The 23,321-nt window shown below is 39.3% G+C and overlaps 2 protein-coding genes across 7 annotated transcripts in view; one reads left to right on the top strand and one right to left on the bottom strand.

Moving 5' to 3' along the window:
- The window catches only part of ITGBL1 (integrin subunit beta like 1), a 292,671-nt gene extending 276,057 nt beyond the window's left edge, over positions 1 to 16,614 (top strand). For 2 of the 4 annotated variants that reach the window (XM_067713272.1, XM_067713281.1), the window contains one exon: positions 16,596 to 16,614. In XM_067713272.1, coding sequence (XP_067569373.1) covers positions 16,596 to 16,599 — 4 coding nt within the window. In that variant the 3' untranslated portion in view covers positions 16,600 to 16,614. Of the gene's footprint in view, positions 1 to 15,551; positions 15,643 to 16,595 lie in introns of those variants that run through there. The other 2 variants (XM_067713258.1, XM_067713268.1) reach the window with 1 other exon arrangement.
- FGF14 (fibroblast growth factor 14) overlaps positions 1 to 23,321 on the bottom strand; it is a 701,033-nt gene that overhangs the window by 56,067 nt on the left and 621,645 nt on the right. The gene's annotated exons all lie outside the window — the stretch shown is intronic.

The raw sequence follows: 23,321 nt of genomic DNA, 5'->3' as shown, positions 1-23,321 counted from the left end.
CTACTTTTGTACTTAAACATGAAGTCAAAGTCTCCATCACTAACTTGTAAAGACTGGTGTCTGTCTAAATAAGGAAGCTGTGTATTATGACATATCCTGAGACTTTCTTTTGTTCGTTTGAAGTAGGGTAAAGGAAAAGTATGTGCCCTGGAAATTTGTTTCATCATTTCTTTTTTTTTTTTAATTCAAATCTTCTGAAACCCTTTAAAATTGTGCGATTGTTTTCCCCTCGCTTCAGACTTGGAAGGATCTTTGCTGCAGTTCACCGTGAACAGAACTCAAAGCACAGCATTGATACACAGGCCATGGGCTGGGGGAGGAAATGAGAGGCTTAGAGAAGCACAATGTAGAGACTTAATAAGCATTTCTCTATCTGAATTTAGGAACTCGAATTTTCCTTCAAAACAGATGATGCTACCGCCTTGCTCTGAAATCGCCAATGGCATCTCATCCCTCAGAGAAAAATAACGCAAACTCCTCATTCTAGCTCAGAGGACCCACATGATCTTACCATTGCCCGCAGCCCTACCTCTGCCCTTGCCCATGCCACGCCAGCCACAACAGGTGTCTTCTTCCTGTTCCTCATATTGTCCACTCAGGGCCATCGCATGGACCCTGAACTTGCTGTCCACGCCCCACGCACTCTCTCCCCAGCCATCTCCCCAGGCTGATGCCCCCTGCCCCCCATTTCATTTAAGTCTTGTGTCCCTCGAGTATCACATCTAAAATAGAGCTACTCCCACATAAATCTTGTCATTCTCTTCTGCTGCTTTATTTTAATTCAAAGAGTTTTTCACTGCCTGAAGTTATATATATTTTCAGTTTACTTGTTTAGGTCTCTTTCCGCCACTAGTCTAGGAACCCTAAGAAGATGAGAATCTGTCACGCTCTCTGATGTATCCTCAGCATCTGGAACATGTGTGATCATGGTAGAAACTTTAAGTCTAAATGAATGAATGGGTGTTACGCATGACTACTGAATAGTGGCCTTTTCAGGTTGCATTTTCTAAGGAAGTAGGGAAGAGTCGGGACTAATACTTAGTTCCCTGGCATAGCCTCTTTATCTGCATTAGCACATTTACTTTATCTCTCTCTCTCTCTCTCTCTCTCTCTCTATCTATCTAACAATATTGTGGAGTATCTTTCATCCTCATTTTTTAGCTGAAGCCTCAGATTTTAGAATTTGCCCAAGGCCATATACTCAACAAGTGATTGCCAGAATTTAAGACCTGGTTTTTGGATTCCAAATTTGTTAATTTTGTCATGACACAGATGTAAAATAAGTCTTAAAGAACTTTAAAGAACTTAAAAGACTTTGTTAATTCTTAGGTAAGTGTTTAATATTATAAGGGAACTCTGATTCAGAAGCTGGGACGTGAGACAAATAATTAAATAAATGTTTATATAAGCAAAGAATCAAACCACCATGTGAGTTAATAAAACCTAAATATTCCTCATTCTTCTCTGGCTCTCCGTCTCTCCAATTTCCCTTGATTATAGGTATGTCTTTAAAATTTAGTATGTGTTCTTTTCAATCCATCGTTTGCCCTTTAGAAAATTCATCCTTTCATATGGCTTCACAACTTAATTCTGCATTTCTATGACTGACCTTGCACTTGAACTCCAGTCCTGTCTCCTAATATCTAGCGAACACTCTCACATTGTAATCTAGCCATCATGTCCCTGAGCAAAGTCAACAGACTTCCATGTCCCCGACTGGCTCCTTGTCCTGAATTTTCTCCACCAATGACATCATAGTGCAGACACTAAGGATTTGCCATATTTAACTACTTAACCAAAAAGGAGTTATATTCTATCAATTCTTATTTAAATTACATCTATGCCTTGTTTTCATCTTATTTTTACCATTTTCTTTGCCAATACTATATTTCAAACCTGTGTGGAATCATCTGGGTTATGAAATAGCTTCTTAATTGATTTATTTCTTGTGTCTTCCTATTAGAATTCATCCTGTACATCACTACACATTAGTATTCCTTACAGAGTTTTCAAAAAGTTACCGCCTACAGTTCAAAGTTTGCACACTGTAGCTTGGAAGTAGCCATGTACAATGTGGTCCCATTAATTCTTTTCATACTAACTCTTACTATCCTCTAGTTCAGGGAAAGCTTCCAAATATATGCCCTACTCAATTTTTGTTGCCAGGACTCTTCCCACACCCTCCCATTTCTTGGGATGCTGCCCCTTCTTCTCTCCATTTACGCAGATCCCTCAAGGCTCAGCTAATGACCTACCCTCAGGAAGCCTTTCCTGACTGAGTTGTGACGTGGCTCAACTCCAGAAGACACCGTTGACAGGCTTGTGCTCTGGGGTGCATATTTCTTTTTCACTCTTGGACATTAACCTTTCTTCCTTTCTTAATCTTAGGTAATGCTTAATTGATGCCATTCTGAAGATCTTTCATCATTCTAACGCTTGAATTGCACCACATCCTGAATATAATCTTCCGGTTCCCCAACTACTTGCTCACTCCTATCTCATCTTCCCCTTGTCCTGCTTGTCCATTTCCCTCTTGGGTCACTTTCCCTCTTGGCTTTTGGGGCTCAGTGCGTGTTTATTAAACACCCGCTGCTGATCTTGGATTGTTTCAGGCAATGGGTATGCAGTGGGGAACAAATCAGACTGATGTGTGCATCCCTCACATCGTTGCACATTAGTGCATGCAACCTACAAGACCAAGTGCTGAGGGGCTGGAGTATCTGATGCTCGCGGAGCTGACCAGTGGGTTGGTGCGGTCACGGAAGGTTTAGGCTGGGTCTCCGCCATCTATGTCATAAATAGCCCTCAGGATCCCCTCTAGCTTTACTCATGCTCTTCCCCATGAAAAGAGAAAGGCAGATTCCACGTGTGCTGAAATATGTCCATTTTCCCCCATTGCCCCCAGGATGCCCCATCTGAGCAGGGGGACAAGTGAAATCATTGCTCCTCTACATAAAAACACAACTCTCCCCGATACCCGCATGCAATGTGCACATGGATGTGACACTGACATATCTGGAGTCTTCATCTTTTTTGAATTACGTATAGATATAGAAACTACTCAAAGGCAGAGAGCATAGCTTCTCTTTGCTTGGATGACACATTCAAATAGGGGTCAGCAATCACAGCTGATGACGACTGCCTCCACTCACATATTCACAGTTGCAAAGGTCAGCTTCCCTCACAAGCTAAAAGGAAGACAGGAAAATCAACCAAAAATATAAAGTAAAATGATATTATTTTTCAGGGCTGGGCAATTTGACGTATAGGTTTTTGCAAATTAAAACATCATTTTAAGCCCTTCTTGACAGTAGTTTAGTAACTGGGCACTGCAATTAAGCATATCTACCTTTAAATTAAAATGCCTTATGTATTGCTACCTTATTCCATTACCCCATTCCGTTATCAAGGTAACTGACATGATAGTAATATTGTGTTAAAGGACTTTTTCCTCCTTTCGTAAATTGTTTCTGGGTCTTTTATAGGTAGTAGAAAGAATTGAGTGTCAAAGATTAAGTTAATTTATTGTAGTTTTGTTTGTTTGTTTGTTTGTTTTGCTTGGGCTTTTCTTTGGCTATCAGCATGTTCCTGATGTTCTAATAGTAACGCTATGAGAGCACTACTGCCCAGGCTTGCGAATGTAGATTAACCACAGCTTTTATCTAAAGTTTCATTATTACCTCTCGCAGAACTGTACCGGACATAAAATTGATCAGTGATCTGAAAGCCCCTTCTCCAATATCTGGCTCACTCCCTGAGTCTGTGTCCAGGAGCCTGGCTGATAAAACCAGCCACTGGATGTCACCCTTACCCTACACCAACTGGACCAAACTGGCTTCTAATAATTCCCATCAACGTGCCATCATTGGCCTGATATCCCAGACCAAGGCATTGGCTCATGGCTCAGACTAGGTGTTTTACCCCATTTCACAGAATTATAAAAGTACCAGTATTTACTAAGTATCACGAACTGTTTATTCCTGTGTATTTCACCCATTTCTCTACAACAACAGGGATTTTACATAGGCAAAGACTTAACTATTTGCATATAGAGAGTTCCGTTGATTTTCACAATGAAGAGAAAATGCTTTTTGTATTCGTTTTCTGGGGCTGCCATTACACAGCACCACAGACTGGCGGGGCTTACACAATAGAAATTTATTTCCTCACAGTTCTGGAGGCCTGAAGTCTGAAATCAAGGTGCTGGTAGGGTTGCTTTCCTCTGAAGCCTCTCTCTTTGGCTTATGGATGGCTGCCTTCTCCCTGTGTCTTCACCTGGTCTTCCCTCCTGAGTTACTGTGTCATAACCTCCTCTTTTTATGAGAACCCCAGTCATATTGCTTTAGGACTCACCCTAATGGTCTCATTTTAACTTTACTTCTTCAAAGGTCCTGTCTCCAGATACAGTCACATTCTGAGGTTGTGAGGGTTAGGATTTCAACACATACATTTTGATGGGACACAGTTCAGCCCATATACTTTTCTTTTCCCAGTTTGTCTGATTCTTGGGATTCCTCCCATGGTAGCTGACTATTCAACCAAATACCATTTATACTGACTGCTAGAAGGTTGATGGTGTGCATTTTGAGAAACTTAAATAAAAATCAACTGTCTCCATGATGGATACACACACCAGGAAGGTCAATGCTAATAGCTTCAGTTACATTGCTAATTAATCCTGTTCATCTGCAAATATGCAATCTGTTTTGTCTTCCTTATTATACTATGTTATGTACTATCTAAAAGCCAGAATCCAAGGATAATTCTGCTTTTGAGTCTCCAAGTAAATATTCAAAACATACAATAAACAGCGTGGAAAAACCACTGGACTACAATTTAGAAAATACGGCATCACCCATTTTACTAATTAACTGTGTTTTCTTCAATACATTGTTCAAGTGTATATTGTAAAACTAAGCCAATAACACTTTCCCTAACTTTCTAATACTGTTCTAACAAAGACAGTGAGAATCTATATGAATGTCCTCTGAAAGCCATAGGCACTATCTAACCTACTGGATAGCCATTATTATCGGTTTTTGTGATCATCATTGTACGAGTGAATGGATGACCTACTGTTTTTATACCTCAAGCTCCATTAGTTGTGCCTCCCATGTATTCCCATTATGCTCTCCACTTACCCTTATTATGGTATTCATTAGACTGTATTTTTTTTTGAATTTTATTTTTTTATAGAGCAGGTTCTTATTAGTCATCCATTTTATTCACATCAGTGCATACATGTCAATCCCAATCTCCCAGTTCATCACACCACCACCTCCACCCCCTGCCGCTTTCCCCCCTTGGTGTCCATACGTTTGTTCTCTACATCTGTGTCTCAATTTCTGCCCTGCAAACCGGTTCATCTGTACCATTTTTCTAGGTTCCATATATATGTGTCAATATACGATATTTGTTTTTCTCTTTCTGACTTACTTCACTCTGTATGACAGTCTCTAGATCCATCCACGTCTCTACAAATGACCCAATTTCGTTCCTTTTTTTTTTTTTTTTTTTTTTTTTTTTGCGGTACGCAGGCCTCTCACTGTTGTGGCCTCTCCCATTGCGGAGCACTGGCTCCGGACGCACAGGCTCAGCGGCCATGGCTCACGGACCCAGCCGCTCCGCAGCATGTGGGATCTTCCCGGACCGGGGCACGAACCCACGTCCCCTGCATCGGCAGGCGGACTCTCAACCACAGCGCCACCAGGGAAGCCTCTCTCCCTCTTTTTCTTGATGAGTCTGGCTAAAGGTTTATCAATTTTGTTTATCTTCTCAAAGAACCAACTTTTAGTTTCATTGATCTCTGCTATTGTTTTCCTTGTTTCTATTTCATTTATTTCTGCTCTGATATTTATGATTTCTTTCCTTCTGTTAACTTTGGGTTTTGTTTGCTCTTCTTTCTCTAGTTCCTTTAGATGTAAGGTTAGATTGTTTATTTGAGATTTTTCTTGTTTCTTGAGGTAGGCATGTATAGCTATAAACTTCCCTCTTAGAACTGCTTTTGCTGCATCCCATAGGTTTTGGATCGTGGTGTTTTCAGTGTCATTTGTCTCTGGGTACTTTTTGATCTCCTCTTTGATTTCTTCAGTGATTTCTTGGTTATTTAGTAACGTATTGTTTAGCCGCCATGTGTTTGTGTGTTTTACGTTTTTATCCCTGTAATTGATTTCTAATGTCATAGCGTTGTGGTCAGAAAACATGTTTGATATGATTTCAGTTTTCTTAAATTTGCTGAGGCTTGATTTGTGACCCAGGATGTGATCTATCCTGGAGAATGTTCCATGCACACTTGAGAAGAAAGTGTAATCTGCTGTTCTGGGATGGAATGTCCTATAAATATCAATTAAATCTATTTGGTCTATTGTGTCATTTAAAGCTTGTGTTTTCTTATTAATTTTCTGTTTGGATGATCTGTTCATTGGTGTAAATGAGGTGTTAAAGTCCCCCACTATTATTGTGTTACTGTCGATTTCCTCTTTTAGAGCTGCTAGCAGTTGCCTTATGTATTGAGGTGTTCCTATGTTGGGTGCATATATATTTATAATTGTTATATCTTCTTCTTGGATTGATCCCTTGATCATTATGTAGTGTCCTTCCTTGTCTCTTGTAACATTCTTTATTTTAAAGTCTATTTTATCTGATATGAGTATTGCTACTCCAGCTTTCTTCTGATTTCCATTTGCATGGAATATCTTTTACCATCCTCTCACTTTCAGTCTGTATGTGTCCCTAGGTCTGAGGTGGGTCTCTTGTAGACACCATATATATGGGTCTTGTTTTTGTATCCATTCAGCAAGCCTGTGTCTTTTGGTTGGAGTGTTTAATCCATTCACGTTTAAGGTAATTATCGATATGTATGTTCCTATTACCATTTTAATTGTTTTGGGTTTTTTTTTGTAGGTCCTTTTCTTCTCTTGTGTTTTCCACGTAGAGAAGTTCCTTTAGCATTTGTTGTAGAGCTGGTTTGGTGGTGTTGAATTCTCTTCGCCTTTGCTTGTCTGTAAAGCTTTCGATTTATCCATCAAATCTGAATGAGATCCTTGCTGGGTAGAGCAATCTTGGTTGTAGGTTCTTCCCTTTCATCACTTTAAGTATATCATGCCACTCCCTTCTGGCTTGTAGAGTTTCTGCTGCGAAATCAGCTGTTAACCTTATGGGAGTTCCCTTGTATGTTATTTGTCATTTTTCCTTTGCTGCTTTCAGTAATTTTTCTTTGTCTGTAATTTTTGCCAATTTGATTACTATGTGTCTCGGCGTGTTTCTCCTTGGGTTTATCCTGCCTGGGACTCTCTGTGCTTCCTGGACTTAGGTGGCTATTTCCTTTCCCATGTTAGGGAAATTTTCAACTATAATCTCTTCAAATATTTTCTCAGGTCCTTCTCTCTTTCTTCTCCTTCTGGGACCCCTATAATGCGAATGTTGTTGCGTTTAATGTTGTCCCAGGGGTCTCTTAGGCTGTTTTCATTCTTTTTTCTTTATTCTGTTCTGCCACAGTGAATTCCACCATTCTGTCTTCCAGGTCACTTATCTGTTCTTCTGCCTCAGTTATTCTGTTATTGATTCCTTCTAGTGTAGTTTTCATTTAAGTTATTGTATTGTTCATCTCTGTTTGTTTGTTCTTTAATTCTTCTAGATCTTTGTTAAACATTTCTTGCATCGTCTCCATTTTTGCCTCCATTCTTTTTCCAAGGTCCTGGATCATCTTCACTATCATTATTCTGAATTCTTTTTCTGGAAGGTTGCCTATCTCCACTTCATTTAGCTGTTTTTCTGGGGTTTTATCTTGTTCCTTCATCTGGTACATAGCCCATTGCCTTTTCATCTTGTCTATCTCTCTGTGAATGTCTAGACTATATTTCAATTGTACGTTTATTCATCTGTTTTCCCACTGGATTATAAACCCCTGAAGGAAAGGATCATGTTCGCAAGCAGCTTTGCTTCTTCAAGTCATAACTTTGCATGGTTTTCAGTAGAGACTCTCCGTGCCCTCTGCTTACTGACTGCATCTCCTCAGGACACGTCAGCCTTATTTTCATTCTGGGGAGCATGCATCCTGTCCTCTTTCCTTCCTGCTCTCAAGACAGCTCACGGCCTCTGTCCATCGGTGGTGGTTGTCTAGGCCCAGTTCCAGGGCTCTTAAACAGTCACTCCACCGTGTGTGGGATTGTAATTGGGTTTGGTGTTTGTTTTCACCCATTGCTCGCTTCTGCCCACTGAGAAGGTGAAATCACATAGAAATACTTGGCTGCTTCCAATTACCTTTTCTGGCTCTGAAATCACCAGAGTGGTTGTGCTGGCATGTAGAACATGGGGAGTGCAGGCACACTAGTGTTGGGTGCCTCAATGATTTGGGAAAACCACCCAGCTAATTTGAGGTTGCTGAAATGTCTGCCTTCTGATTTCCTGTTTAGGTCACTGCCGTCAGATTAGAGAAATTAACTGGTAATTAGGAGTCTGAATGGGAAAATTAATTTGGGTGACTGTAGTCATCCTCCTCCCTCTAGGAAACCTATACGTGTGTGTGAGCACTGAGGAAAATTGTGAAATATCTGCTAGTGTAATAAAAAGCAGCAGTCTTGAGATGGAACCCTTGGTTAAATTAACTTATTATGAACCCAACGCATGTAGTTATCAGAGACCTAATCAATTCCTTTAATGTGACTGGGACATTACATGCTTGCCTTCCTTTCTTACTTTGAATGTGATCAAATTCAAAACCAAATACAAGGGGGGAGAGACGTAGACATTGATTGGATTCTTCCGAGTGCATTTTCCACAGAATTCCCTATTTTGTGTTTGTCATATCAACCAGAAGGATGTAAGTTCTAGAAGTATCAACAGCCTCACCTGTCTAGAGTTTTGAATATTTCTTCACTTTTTGTTTTCCTCCAACATGCTCCCTGATTTAAGAGAAATCCTATTCCTTCATTGTTCTTTGCACCTTTTGGACTGTATGTTTTCTGACTATATTCACTGTGAGACCTTCTTCCCTCCTATCGAAGGACCCATGATTTGCCTTGCCTTCTCCTCTATACACACCCTTCTTTTAGGGGTTTATTCGCCACCACATTTTCAATCACCATGACTCAGAAATGTCTCTGATTGCACACCTCCCTTCTTCTCTGTCGCTGTGGTGTAGTTGAACATGCCCAGAAGGTTTTCGATTCTAATGTCTCAGTAGCTAGAATGAAGTGTATCTGGAATGGAGCTCTCTTCCCTAAGAAAACATTTCTCCTAATTTTTATGCTTCCCATCATTCTCATTGCCCTGTTGTGTCCTCAGGCTTGTAATTCTGGAATCCACTGGGAGTTCTTTCTCCCTGCGTTGCTCCTGACAGGCACCAAGTACCAAATATTATTTTCTTTCAATTTCCAATACTATCAGTTTTTCAGAGTTTCACATGTACCCTCATACCCCCTTGTCTGATCTCCATGTCTTCTAAGACTTTGCCTTCTTTTCCCAGCTCAAATCACAACTGGGAAACTGCCTAGAAAACCATGCTCTTTACTGTGCACCAAATGCAATCCTCTCTTCTACAAATCTTTCAGGTTCCCCAACAAACCTGAAGTTGATTCATATTCTAAACTCTTCTCTCGTTATTAGGATCACTTCAAAATTTAAAGCACCAACTACCATTCCCTTGAGATTAATGTGTTCTCCAGTTTTAGAAGATTCCTGTAAAATTCTAAGATTCACAGGAACTTAACATATTATATAAAACTATGGTGAAAGACTAATTTTTGGAATGAACATATGAAAGTCCTTACAGATGTTACTAGTTTCCTAAGATGGAACATCAAAGAGCATACTAAATGAAGAAAATGTAAATTATGCTTTATACGTATCAAATTTATGATAAAAGAACTCTAAATTTTAAAAGATTTATCATCCTGGATCATCAGATAGTTTTCAGAATCTCCCCACCTCAATGCTTCAGTGAAACACCTCCACATTACTACTTTAGTTTTATTACAAATAATATACCTTTCAAGGCTCCCCTTCCCTGCTTTTGGCCTTCAACCAAATGTTAAATGTCATTCTGATTTTATGAACCTTATATTCTGCCTCCTGAGCCCCATCTCCTTCATCTGCTCTTATAACTGTCTTAGCTTGTTCTCTGGATGAAGGTCTAATTCTAACATTTTCCTTTTGTTTTTCTTTAATTTTCCCCAAATCTCCTTTTTACAAAGATTTGTTTATTTATTTGCAATAACCTCCCTTTACTCTCTGCTACCCACTCTACCTCTCTTCTTTTCAATTTGTAATCCAGGAGTTCCTTCCTTTTTTTTTTTTTTTTTGCAGTACGCGGGCCTCTCACTGTTGTGGCCTCTCCCGTTGCGGAGCACAGGCTCCGGACGCACAGGCTCAGCGGCCATGGCTCACAGGCCCAGCTGCTCTGCGGCATGTGGGATCTTCCCGGACTGGGGCACGAACCCGTGTCCCCTGCATCGTCAGGCAGACTCTCAACCACTGCGCCACCAGGGAAGCCCCCTCCTTTTTCTAATAATATCCAGTAGGAGTTACCACTATAAATGTGTGAGAACCAATCTGCTTCTAATTTCTGGAGAGTAGCTACAACTACATTGGAGGGACAGGAACTACAACATGGGTAGTGTTATTGGCTGACTTCATTCGTTTTCTTTTAAATATCCATATTCACTGCAAAATTAAATGTAAGTTCACCCATAATACATGAAATACCTATACTCCATAAGCTAGCTGTATTTCTCAGACTTCAGTGTGCCTCACTTTTGGGAAAGTGTTTAAAGGCTTAGCGCTGGGTCCCACCATGGACAGGTTGGTTAAATAGTTTGGGGCCTTATGGTCGGGAATAAGTATTTTAAATAAGGATCCAAAAGTTATTTTGATGTAACTTGACTTGGGATGTGTTATGATAAATGCTGATAAAGGATTAGAGGAGAACAATTAGTTGTACATCTTTAGAGTATCAGCACTTTGTCATATTTGTTTTCATTATACCAACTACAATGTGGATTTGGTATAGACATTTGTGTCAAAGAACTCTTTGCATTTGAAAGCATTTGCTATTTTTTCCCTTGCTCAGTCAATAAGCCAAATGAAGGGAAGGACTGACAGTGTTGATGGAAAATATTTGCTGTGACCAGCACACAGGTTAGCTATTCCTGAGGGTGGCTATGAAGGGGTGCTAGGTGTGCAAGGAAGTCCTGGGCTCCATTTCCAGCCCTTTCTTTTTCTATCTGGGTGGGCCTTGAAGAACACAACATCTCTCAAATCTCGTTTCCCCTGAGTGTAATATGGGAACAACACCCCTTCACTTCAAAGGGTTGCTGTGAGCATTAAATGAGAATGTGATACAAAGTTGTATGAGCAGGAAACACATGTTAGACATTAATATTTTAGAATGTGAAGCAGTGTGAGATTTAATATAGTAGATGAGGTCCTCTGGTCCTAGGGAGCTGACAATTTTACTCTCCTGCCATTCCTACAACCCCCCCACCCTGCACTACCTTTAAATTATAATTTTTGTAAGTTCAGAAATCTCATCTTACTCCTTGGGAACTGTGTGACATTTAGCAGTCTGTATAGAACAGTTTTTCAATAAATGTTTCAAGTGAGTGATTTTACAAGCACATCTGCTCTTCGGGAAATATCCTCTTCTCACTAGTATTATTTTCAACCCCTTTCTCCTACCAGAAAGGGGATTTTTATTAGTGTGTCTATCAAAACCTTCTGCAGTAGCTCAAAGACAGTAGAATCGCAGATTTCTAGAAGCCATGCTCCAGTCAAGAGTTGACCTACCCTCTCATTCCCCCAATAGTGTTAAAATTAACACTTTCACAGACAATTTCAAGCAAGGTTTATAAATGTTCAGTGAAACCCACAGTATAAAAAGGTATCCAAATATTAGGATTTGTGAGCACTAAGGGAATGAGGCAACTGAGTCCAACTCATCCATTTAGAAAGTAAAGTTCTCTGGATGTCAAATGACAAGCTGGATGTGTCCATACATTGGCATTTAAACTCAAAATGAACACAGCATTAACACTTCCTAGAGGATGAGTGCAATGAATTACAGCACCTACTAAAGGTAAGTAGAAAATGTTATTGAAGCCTCGTTTAGCCTTTATTTGTGACGAATGAGAAAAGAAAGTGTAAATTAAAATGGTTACAGATAAAAGATCTGGAACTGTCACAGGGAATAATCTTAAAACCGGAAGCCACCTTCCTAATAATACAGAGTCTAAAAAGAATTCGGGTAGAATAAGTAAAAAAAAAGAAACAGAATTGGTGAAGACGATAAAAAGATGACCAATTACAGTGAACTGTAAGCTATTTTCTTATTGTCAGATGAAATCCTTAGATTGGAGGTAAAGAGCCCTGATTCACATCCAGACACCACCATCTCTTTGGATTGCTGAAACAACAGGAAACAAAGCAAAGAGGTTTCTGGTACAAAATGAGAGCTTCTCAGTTTAGTGTCACTTGGGTTGACAAATGATATACAGGACACATGTCACAACTCATCACTGCCTATCTTGCAGATAGGGGCCTTGGAAGTTTCCAGCAGAAAAGGAAAACTCAGAACAACACAGTGAAATCTTATTTCATGAGCTGAGCTAAGATCAAGGCCATTTTTGTGAAGGAAAAGAAATATAGAAAATAGTTACTGATTTATGCCCCAGACTGCCATTGCAAGAGGGCCATCAAAAATCAGCCTTGTTGTTAGTTGTAAATCCAACATCATAAAACAAAGCTTGTGCACAAATATTTTCTTTTCCCTTTTCATTGTTTTTTTTTTCTAACCAATTGAACCCACATTTAAAAATCAGGAGAACTCACATAAAATTGAGATTTCTAGCTTCTCTTGAAAAATCAGAAGATTTCGCGGCACAGGCCCTATATACCTTTGACACACAATCAGATGGCGCTGAGAAGCTGCCCCTGTTGCCACTACGGCCTTTTGCTTCCCTATAGACAGACTGATTGGCTCATTTGCCTGCCTGAGGTTATGGACATTGCTAAACCATAGAGCTGTTCTGTGATCCGTTGACTCTACATTTTATTAGGAAAATGATCAATTCACTGAACATATTAGTGGGACTTTAATGTTAGAAGCTCTGTTGACCTTAGGTGATAAGGCTTCTTGGAAAGATGTAAGGAGACACATGGCGATAGGTAAATACACTGAGAGAGAACTGGATGCTCCCCATATTACACACACACACACGCACACACACACCCCTCCAATGTCACATCGGCAACTCAAGCAGTTATCTCCTTGGAAGAGGGTGTAGTCTGCTTCTAACCACATCCACTCTGTCATTCTTTTGACTCAACTTCTTTCCTTGCTTCACCTGTTTCTGCTTTATTTGCTCTCTCTCTCCCTCCTTCCTCCCCTCGACTCCCCCTCTCCAGCTAGCCACTACCCAGGCTCTCAGGAAGCAGAGGCATGCTCTCCCTCTCGGTAAGTCTCTAGGCATTCCTGACACTTGCAGTCTGCCCTTTTCTCTCTAGTTCTTAGCTCTCCGGGGGAAGTGTGTGCTTGGTCAGCTGTCGGTCCGTCTCAGATAGAATGGTCCTCTTGGCAGACTTCTCACAGAGGCTTGGAGGAGCCTGGACACAGCTGCCAGCGGCCCAGCTCTTTCCTGCTCCCAGTCAGAGGCGGCTAAGATAAATGGCCACAAGGTGCAAAACATGGCGATTTATGTACAAGGAACTGCCAGTGGCCTTTTTTTCCTAGTGCCAAATAGCAAGCATTTTGACCCCTGTCCAGTGAATACATGGACTGTGTTTCTACATTTAATCAGCAGTTCAAAGCCTGAAGTTTCTATTCTGGTGCACATCTTTGAAGCCCTGGGGCTTAGAGCTGCCTAGCAACAGGGCACGCAAACAACAACAACCCATGTTATATTCAACTCGATATTCTAATGTGTTTTTTGTAAATTTCAGCTCTGTTGAGGTATAATAGACTGTCTTACAGAGTGAAGTAAGTCAGAAAGAGAAAAACAAATATCGTATATGAATGCATATATGTAGAATCTAGATCTAGGAAGAAATATCTACAATAGTGGTAATTACGATGGGTGGATGCAGCCTAGAGGTATTTTGGGAATTTGTTGGTGTGTAGAAGTAAGTGCTGCTGGCATTTAGTATATAGGAGTCACAGATGCTGTGCCCCACAGTGGGTGAGATAGTCTCACAGGACAAGAAGGAATTATTCTGCGTCCTACACAACTGGACATTCCATAGGACATTCACATAGATGAAAACACTGTTTCTAAATATTGGCACTTAAATCACGACTCCATTACACATACACAGACGTACTCACCTCCTTAAGGTGATTTATTTTTCTTTCTCTGGAATAAAATACCATTTATAATGTTCTGCATGAGCTTCTATCCAGCCTAACATAGCCCACTAAATTCAGAAGGAGGAAGAGGCAGGGAAGATTATAAAGAAAAGCAAAAAAGAAGAAATGGTGCAAGAAAAAGGACAGAGGAAGAAAAGGATGCGTCACGACCTTATTCACTCCAGACAGCACGTCACTTGTAGTGGACTAACTGCCAAGGCTGAACATAAAATTATATTTTTTATCAGTTCCTGGGACATAACCAAGACTCATTCCCATTGCAATTCTTGAAGAAAACTAGAATTGCATCAAAATATTGAACTTATTTCTTGAGCAAACCTATAACCTGATCAATACCCCTCAGTTGCTAGTGCTGCAGAGCAGAATCAATTTCTACTTGAGTACAGAAAGTAGATAGACTCAATGGCTTTGTAACATTATGATTTTTCCTGGATCCTACAAACAGGTCTGGCTATCCAATAAACACATTTATTCCTCACAGCCGTCCTATAAGGTGTTTCCATTGTGATCCATGTTCTGTAGAGGAAGAAACTCTTGAAGGCCAGACAACTAGTCAGTTAGGAGTGAGTTGGCAGAGCTTGTATTTGAATCAAGAGTTTGACCTCTTAACTAATTTAGATTGTAAACTTCTGGAAAACAGAATCTACATCTTAATCATTTTTGTATACCTATGGTATTTATAAGTTAATAGGCCTTTGGTTATTGTATATAATTGTTCTAGGACATGATTTCAAAAATCCCACTTCATTATTATCTTCCAAATGTACGTATTATAATAATCACAGCTCTTTCCTTCCCCAAATTCATTTCAAGTGAACAAAACCATAATTCACTTTACATGCTGTTCATAGCATTAGATACAGCATACTTACTGGGCAATCTACCACCGCCAGTGACCGCATCATTGCCGTGCCCTGGATCTCCTACTCATCTAGGCCAGATCCCTGTCTCCTTAGCAGGCGTCCGCAGGACTTCAGCCCTCTCTCATCCCGGCCCTGTTCATCCCCGCTTACAGCCTTCTCCTCACACCCCAAGCCTGCTCCGACACTGGGGTATCACCAACCAACCCTCAAGGGGGCTCCTTCTTTAGGCTGGTTCACAGTTCATTCCTATAGACACGGATGCTTATTTTACAGTTTCCAAAGTATCCTGTTCTCAAATATTTCTGACTTTTTTGTTTGTTTGTTTTCAGAGAAATCTCTGAATCCTGTCCTTTTCGTGATGAGGTGCTGAAGGGCAAAATTGGAAGAGCCTGGGCCATCTCCTAACAGTGTGACCTTGGGCATGACACAGTTTCTAAGAGCCTCCCTTTTTCATCTGTAAAATGAAAGGATTGGCCTAAATATTTAGGCTTATCTTTTAGGTCTCAAGTTTGAAGGTCTCTAACAAGTAATTTTGTTACTATCTGAATTACACAGTGAAAGATGAACAAGTAAATTTGTTATTTAATTTCCTACATTGAGGGATGATATGAAAAAGGGTCCCAGAGATTGTTATTAGATTTGATACCAAACGATTTACCATTAGCCAGTTATACGACTGCTAAACCACTTCAACTTTATCTAAGTTCCCTCATCTACAATAAAAGTGATTAAAAGACACTCATCTTCCCCAGTAGGGTTGTTCTCTGGAAAACATGTGATAGCATTCTGAATTATTTAACGATGTTACGTGATTGGAAACTCTTTATATTATTACCCAAATCTTCATCAGTTAATTGGTAAAGTTGAGATCTTGGAGAGTTTCTAGGGAAGATGTTCTTAATCTGGGGACCACAGACTCCCAAGCAGTGAGTGAACAGGATACAGAGTCTTTGCAAACTAAAATGGGAAAGAATGCATCTTTCGTGTCATTAATCTTTTACTGAACTTTAACATTTTCTTCCACGATGCACATAGGCAGCAAACCACGGTGGTATTATCCATACCTAACATTTTGTTATTAATAGAAAGTATAGGTATTTTCATTTTGTAATTAGTTGCAGAGACCTCAAAATATTTATGCTCATCACTATTTAGACTGGCCACTAGATCTTATTTAATATGTTAATTTGAAAAAAACACATCACTATATCATTTTTTATATTTTGAAAAATGTATCAATGTAATTGTTTTCCTTAGCAATCTATGGACTTTTATTTCGTGCATTTCAAAATGCTTTTCTTAGGAGAGGCCCAAAGGCTTTAACAGACTGTCAAAGGGGAGAGGTTCATGGCAAAAACATTTCTAGTTTACAGGTGAAGAAAGATGTGATACCATCCTCGCAGCAGTACATACAGGCAGCAGCAAAACCTCCAGCCGCACCCAGATCTCCTGAGTGTCAGACCAGTGTTCTCTGTCCCAGGCCATGCCTTCCCTCTAAGTCACCACTACAATGTCCTCGGTCTCTGAACCATAAACACTATATGGTCAGGAAAAAAGAATTTCAAATTGACTCTGTATAAAGTCTTCTAGAAACTGATATATTTAAAATTAAAATAAAAAGAATATAAAAAGAACGTACATATATGTATAACTGCCTTTTCTGTAGAGCAGAAATTAACACAACATTGTAAATCAAATATACTTCAAAAAAATAAATAAAATGAAAATAAATGTTTCATGTATTTGAGTTATATTACCTCTAATGGAAAAGTGTATGTAGGTAAGTCACTCCTTCAGAACTCTATTCTCAGAGACACTTGCTCCTAAAACAATCTTAACGACAGGACTTTGATGAGGAATCAGAGGAAATAAGATGATCTTTGGGCTTAATTTAAATGGCCACTGAGAGCAGTACAAGGTAGCAACCTACATTTTAAAGGTCGAAGGACTTACATACCGACATAGTTACAGAATTTAATCATCAAACAGGTTCTTTCCATACCATAAGTTGTCGGATGAAATGATGAATGTTTCTGCTTATTTGTCATGGAAGTCAAGTAATGCTTAAAGGCCAAGCAAATGGAGAGACAACCAAACACTTCCTACAAAAGCATGGTCCCCCACCAGAAACACAGGCATCCCCTGGGGGCTGGTAAAGGCAGAATCTCAGTTCCCACCCCAGAACCATTGACCTAGAATTGCTTTTTAGCAAGATTCCCAGGTGAGTTGTGTGTGCATTAAAGTTTAAGAAACATTGTCCAAAGAAGGGGGATCTGAAAAAAAAAAGTAAAATAGACCTACGCAAAAGTATAGTTTTGAGGACTTAAAAAATGTATCTACACCATTTTTAACACTTTTAGTAAAGTAGAATGGGTGAGATAGGGAGGGTGGGAGGGAGATGCAAGAGGGAGGCAATATGGGGATATACGTATAGCTGATTCACTTTGTTATAAAGCAGAAACTAACACACCATTGTAAAGCAATTATACTCCAATAAAGATGTTAAAAATAAATAAATAAATAAATAAAAGAAAAAAAGAAAAAGTAAACTGTAAAAAAAAAAAGCAGAATTTATATACCATAACAGTTACCCATTAAGGGTGTAATTCAATGAGTTTGGTAAATTTAAACAATCATGCAATCATACCCACAATTTAGTTTTAGAACACTTCCATCATCCCTATAAGTTCCTCAGGTCTCTTTACAATCTATCCTCTTCCACACCTGGTCCTCGATAACTACTGATCTGCTTTTGGTGGCTGTAATTTTGTGTTTTGTAGAAATCTCATACAAATGGAGTCATATAATATTTAGGGCTTTTTTTTTTGGTCTGACTTTTTCACCTAGCATGATGTTTTTGAGGTTAACCTAAGGGAATCAGTAATATGTTTAATGTGTTTCTTTTTATTGTTGAATAATATTCCCCTGTATGGATACATTGCATTTTGTTCATCCATTCACCAGTTGATGGATATTTGGATTGTTTCCAGTTTGGGACTTACTGTGAATAATAATGCAATGAACTTTTGCATATAAGTCTTTGTGTCTCCAAAATGGTTTTGATAACTATCAATCAGCAATCTGATTTATAAATAATGAGCAAGCAAAAAAAAAAAAAAAAAACTAAACAGACTTATTAGTCTCCTAGACAGTTATTCTTACAATAACCATTTATACCAACAAAGCGGGCATCTCCTAATGTGGAGAGAGAGCCCAGGATGTCAAGTAGAGGAAAGAATGGAGTTGCTGTGTAACTCTACAGGAGGGTTAGAGGAAGACTGATTTCCCTACTAGATCTGGATCCTGATAATTGGGCTGGTAGAAAGAAGGTGAAAGTGGGAGTCTGTATTAAGCAACAATGTTTATGGGAAAGTCCAGTAATAAGATTGTTGTGGTGAGGAGGTGAAAGGGTGGAGTGAATCTTAAGTCTGGGAAACAAATGGTAGATGTTTGTGAAAGGCAATAGAGGAAAGGTACTCAGAAGGTAATTGTAAGATGAAAGGTAGGTTTATGAAGTGTGTGCAAGTCTTAGGTCTCGAAAGAATGCTCATGGACTGAACAATATGGTACCGCAGAGGGCTAATCATAGAGAATCTCCATCAGCTCATAGAGAACCACCTGCAATTCTTTCGTGCTGTTGCAGCTACCAGGGCTGTGACCCAAGGTACTTGAGGCTGCCCTTAACCTTATATTTTAAGAAGCACTGGAGACAAGGGAAGAGCAGGTTGGAGACACTTTGGCAAAAGCAGATGAATGAAGCCAAATGAGGGACATCACATTGTTAATTCCCTCCCCTCACTGACTTAAAAAGGATGTGTTTGTCTGCTAGGCAGCTCACCCAAGATACTAACCAGTTACAGCTGGAGGAAGAGGATGATGTAGCCAGTGGGGTAACACTCCCTTATGTAGATTTTTCCTAGGCACTTTTCCAAAAAACAAAAAACCTAGGTGTGAGCTGGGAGGAAAAGGTTCCACGTACCTGAGTATGCAAAAGTCAAGGCTGGCTTGAGAAGGAAACTAAGGAGAGTAGTGCCGACAGGTGGGTCGGGAGGTTATTAGCAAGGGATGCGATAAGCTCTCTTAGCTACAGAACTCTAAAGGGAGATTTAAGGTTTAAAAGTTTTGTTTGACATATACATCTTTGACTTTTGGAACTTCTTGCTCTCCCTCCCCTACATAGCATGGCAAAAGAAAGGGATTAAAAATACACCTATAAGTGAAATGATACAATTGTCTAACAAATAACATAATATCAATTTATTCCCTAAGATAGAATTACCCGGGTCACCATTTTGATATGTCATTTATGAAGACAAGATTATGTAAAAGCCCTACAGCTACAGAGATGTGAAAAAAATTACAGAGCATAAACAATACTTTAGTTTGACTGGATTAAAAAATTTAGTCTATCTCAGCATGATTTTTGCATATTTTAATAAAGAAAAATATGCTATTTTTATACTTCATTAACCTTCTTATACCCTCATTCATACGTCCTATTCTATCGTATATATGTCTCATTTCAAAACTCTAGGTTAAAACAGAGAAATCCAATGTACTATTTATAATACTTATTTTTATCAGAAAATAAAAGACATACATTCACATATAGAAAGTATATTTTTAAATTATCCCTATTCCTACAATGCATAGATAATCACTGTTAGTAACGGGAAACTTTTTTATTGTAATAGTAGGTATAATTGTTATTTTGCTAAACTCAAATTCTTTATCAATTCTGACTAAATGGGCAGGTTTTAAAAACTATGTAAAATCATTTTATCTTCTTTCAAAGAAACATGTTTAAGGTCACATCTCACCTGCTTCTTCCTCTCATTTTTAAAGAATTTCGTACGAGGAAGAACAGAGAATTCTTGTTCAATTATTCTAAGAACTTAAGTGGCTACTTCCAAACAGGTCCATGAGTTAACCCATGGTTATAATCTTCTCTCAGGATCCTGGTTTCTCAATGGGCATCTGGAATTCTGGCAATGTTCAGGCCACACTCACTTCATTTAATAATCAAGTTTCTACTCCCTTCCCCCACCTTGTTTTTCTGGTTCCATCCTTTAATCAATAGATGTGAAGTTTTTCTTTCAATTCATGAATTAGCAAAAGAAACTTTGAAGTGCCTGAAACATAAATTTTAAAAAACACAAAATAGGGCTTCCCTGGTGGTGCAGTGGTTGAGAGTCCGCCTGCCGATGCAGGGGACACGGGTTCGAGCCCCGGTCCGGGAAGATCCCACATGCCGTGGAGCGGCTGGGCCCATGAGCCATGGCCGCTGAGCCTGCGCGTCCAGAGCCTGTGCTCCACAGCGGGAGAGGCCGCAGCGGTGAGAGGCCCGCGTACCACAAAAAAAAAGAAACCACAAAATAAACCTTAAATACAAAATTTTCTCTAAAATATAAACACTGACTAATTATTTGGGACTTTTCTATACTTAAAAAATGACACATTATTCAGAAGAGCAAGGCACAGACAAGCTATGCTCTTTGCTTCTGTCCGTTACAGCCTCAGGCACACAATTTCATCATTACTAATGCTACTACTTGGTTTCGCAGTATCTTCTTTGAAGAGAAACTTAATCTTTTATTTTCCATTTGAATTCATTTTCTCCCTCTTACTAGCAAGGCATTGGAGAAATAAGAGGTTAAATTTACCCTCTTTAGATCTGAATAAGGATGTTCTATTAAGTTAAACTGCCTGCCTTTCTTCCTGCGCGTACTTAATCAGTACCCTGGATGCCATCAGGATCTAGCTCTTGCATGAGCATGAGTTTACGTAAAATAGAGAAAACAGTAAAACTTGCCTAGCGAACATAATAGTCTGAGAAACATCTTGAACTCTTTGGTCTCATAGAGGATTGCCAGCTATGGTCTTGGTGATCAAAACAACACAAGAGAGAGAACCAGAGACTGTAAAAAATCAGTTACCGTGCACAAATGTACAGAACATACATGATCTAAATAAAGTGTAGGTCATCCTCATCATTCTTCACTCACTTGCTCATTGAATCCCTCAGCCACGATGCATTTATTGAGTGCTTATCATACATTAGGAACTGTATGCAAGGCTCCTGGAAAGTCGAGGTGACTAAGACATGAACCCTGACTTGAAAATGCTTTTTTTTCAGCTTCTAACCAAAGCCTTTGTCTTGGGAAAAATATCCACGGCCCCATGAAACCTTCAGAAGCTCAATAAAGCCTGAATCCACTAAGAATATTCTGTGTCAGAGTGTCAGCAGTGAACGATTAGTTTTTGCCTCTTTCGTTATTTTCTTAAAACTTCTTTAGATGGAAATATTCCTGGACCAAACCCAAACTTAGCAATTGTGATAAAGAAATCATTCCCGAACAAACTATTCATTTCTCTGTCAGCTTTGGTGCTTCCAAAGGACTTGAGCTTGGATGCCTGGCAAAGCAGGTCTTCCCTCTGCTGTGCAGGGTATTTTGGATAATACACTCCCACCCTAGTTCCTGTTAATCCTCTAGCTTTCTTATAATGGTGAAAAGCCATTGAAAAAGACATATATATATGTGCTGTGGTCCAACTCAAACAAGACCGTCACAATGGGGGGTCCCTGTCATACCACAACATCAATTTGAAACCCTCTTGGCTTCTTCTGAGGATCACAACTGTACTCTTAAGTGTTTGGATCATTTGGAGAGTTTCATCAGTATTTACGAAGAGGTATCTTAGGCAGAATTGCAATCTACCAATAATGTTTCCCAATAAATTATATTTCTAGCCATTCTAGAACTCTTTATAAGCTTTCAGAGAACTACACAACTTAATCAAATTAAGACGAACAAAGGTCTATTTTACCAAAGGAAGTGCAACATGAACCTGTAAAATATAAGTATCCCTGTGTAGAGCTAAGCCTACCTGATTTGTTTTTACTAATAGGATTTCCAGTCTACCTATCTTTCCCAACTTTGCCTTGACTAGGCACTGCCCATCTGCTACTCTAAGTCAAAAGGATGGATAACCTCTTTAACCTTTCTTCAGTTCACTTCCTGTGAGGCTTACTCTCTGGGTCGTCTTGAGTAGTTATCAATTAAAAACAAATTGGAAACATGATAGCAGCCATTTGTTGTTTACTTACCTTATGCCAAGTGCTTTGTACCCACTTATTCCTCATAATAAGCCTATAAGGTAGGGAGTACTTATCCCAAACTGAAAGGAAAGGAAAGCAGAGCTCAGAGTTTAAGAAACTCATCTAGTACTTCGGAGCTCTTACATTAACTGAAGTGTTAAATTAATCCATGACAAATTAAATTATTGAGAAGGGCAACGAGAAGGAAGAAGGGTGATAGAAAAACAGCCAAGATCCCTCCTTTACAGGCAGTTATTTTTCTTAAGAAAAATCAAATAGACTCAATTGAAAGACCCAGAAGGGGACATGGATTCGCCCAGAGGCCCATTGTGAGAGCTGTGTGTAGCAGTGGGAAGGCTTGCATCAAAATTAAGTCCAAGGACTTGGGGTGAAGAAGAGAGAAATCTGTGTTTTAGTAAAGAAATAACTATCTTCCTATCATTAAATTTAGCTATCAATAATTTAAAAGTTAATCTATATTGCAGACAAATAGGAAAGGAATAATATGGTATATAATTCTGGTACTTAAAATAAGAATGTGAAATTGAATATTTCAAGTAAACTGCAAAGCCAATGATCTGCTTAATTTAGACTCGCACATTGGAAACAGTGCAGGTGTCTACATCTTTTCTAGTACTGTCCTCCATTCATGCCCAAATCTATCATAATAATGGATTTTTAAACTTTTCATGAAGAGACATGGTAGATCAACTACAGTCAGAGAGAAAACATGCCTTTACATCTTCCATCTGGGGACCTGAAATCCTTGCTTTGTAGACATTCATTTGTCCCTCAAATGTGGGGACGCCCCTTTGATGTGGGTGACTGACAGCTGTGCCAGGACACAGGTGTATAATTAGAAAAAAGGAGCGTGCTTGAGACTCAACAAGTACACTCATCACTTCTGTCGTCTAAAATCTACAAATTTTGGCAAATCAGCTTTTCATAGCTAGTTCTTGGCTGACAGCAGGTGAAAAGATTTAAGATGAGAATTAATTAC

Source organism: Pseudorca crassidens, chromosome 18 (assembly GCF_039906515.1).
Source record: "Pseudorca crassidens isolate mPseCra1 chromosome 18, mPseCra1.hap1, whole genome shotgun sequence".
Taxonomy (NCBI): Eukaryota; Metazoa; Chordata; class Mammalia; order Artiodactyla; family Delphinidae; genus Pseudorca; species Pseudorca crassidens.
The sequence above is the reverse complement of the archived record's forward strand: the minus strand, read 5'-3'. Positions and strand labels throughout refer to the sequence as shown.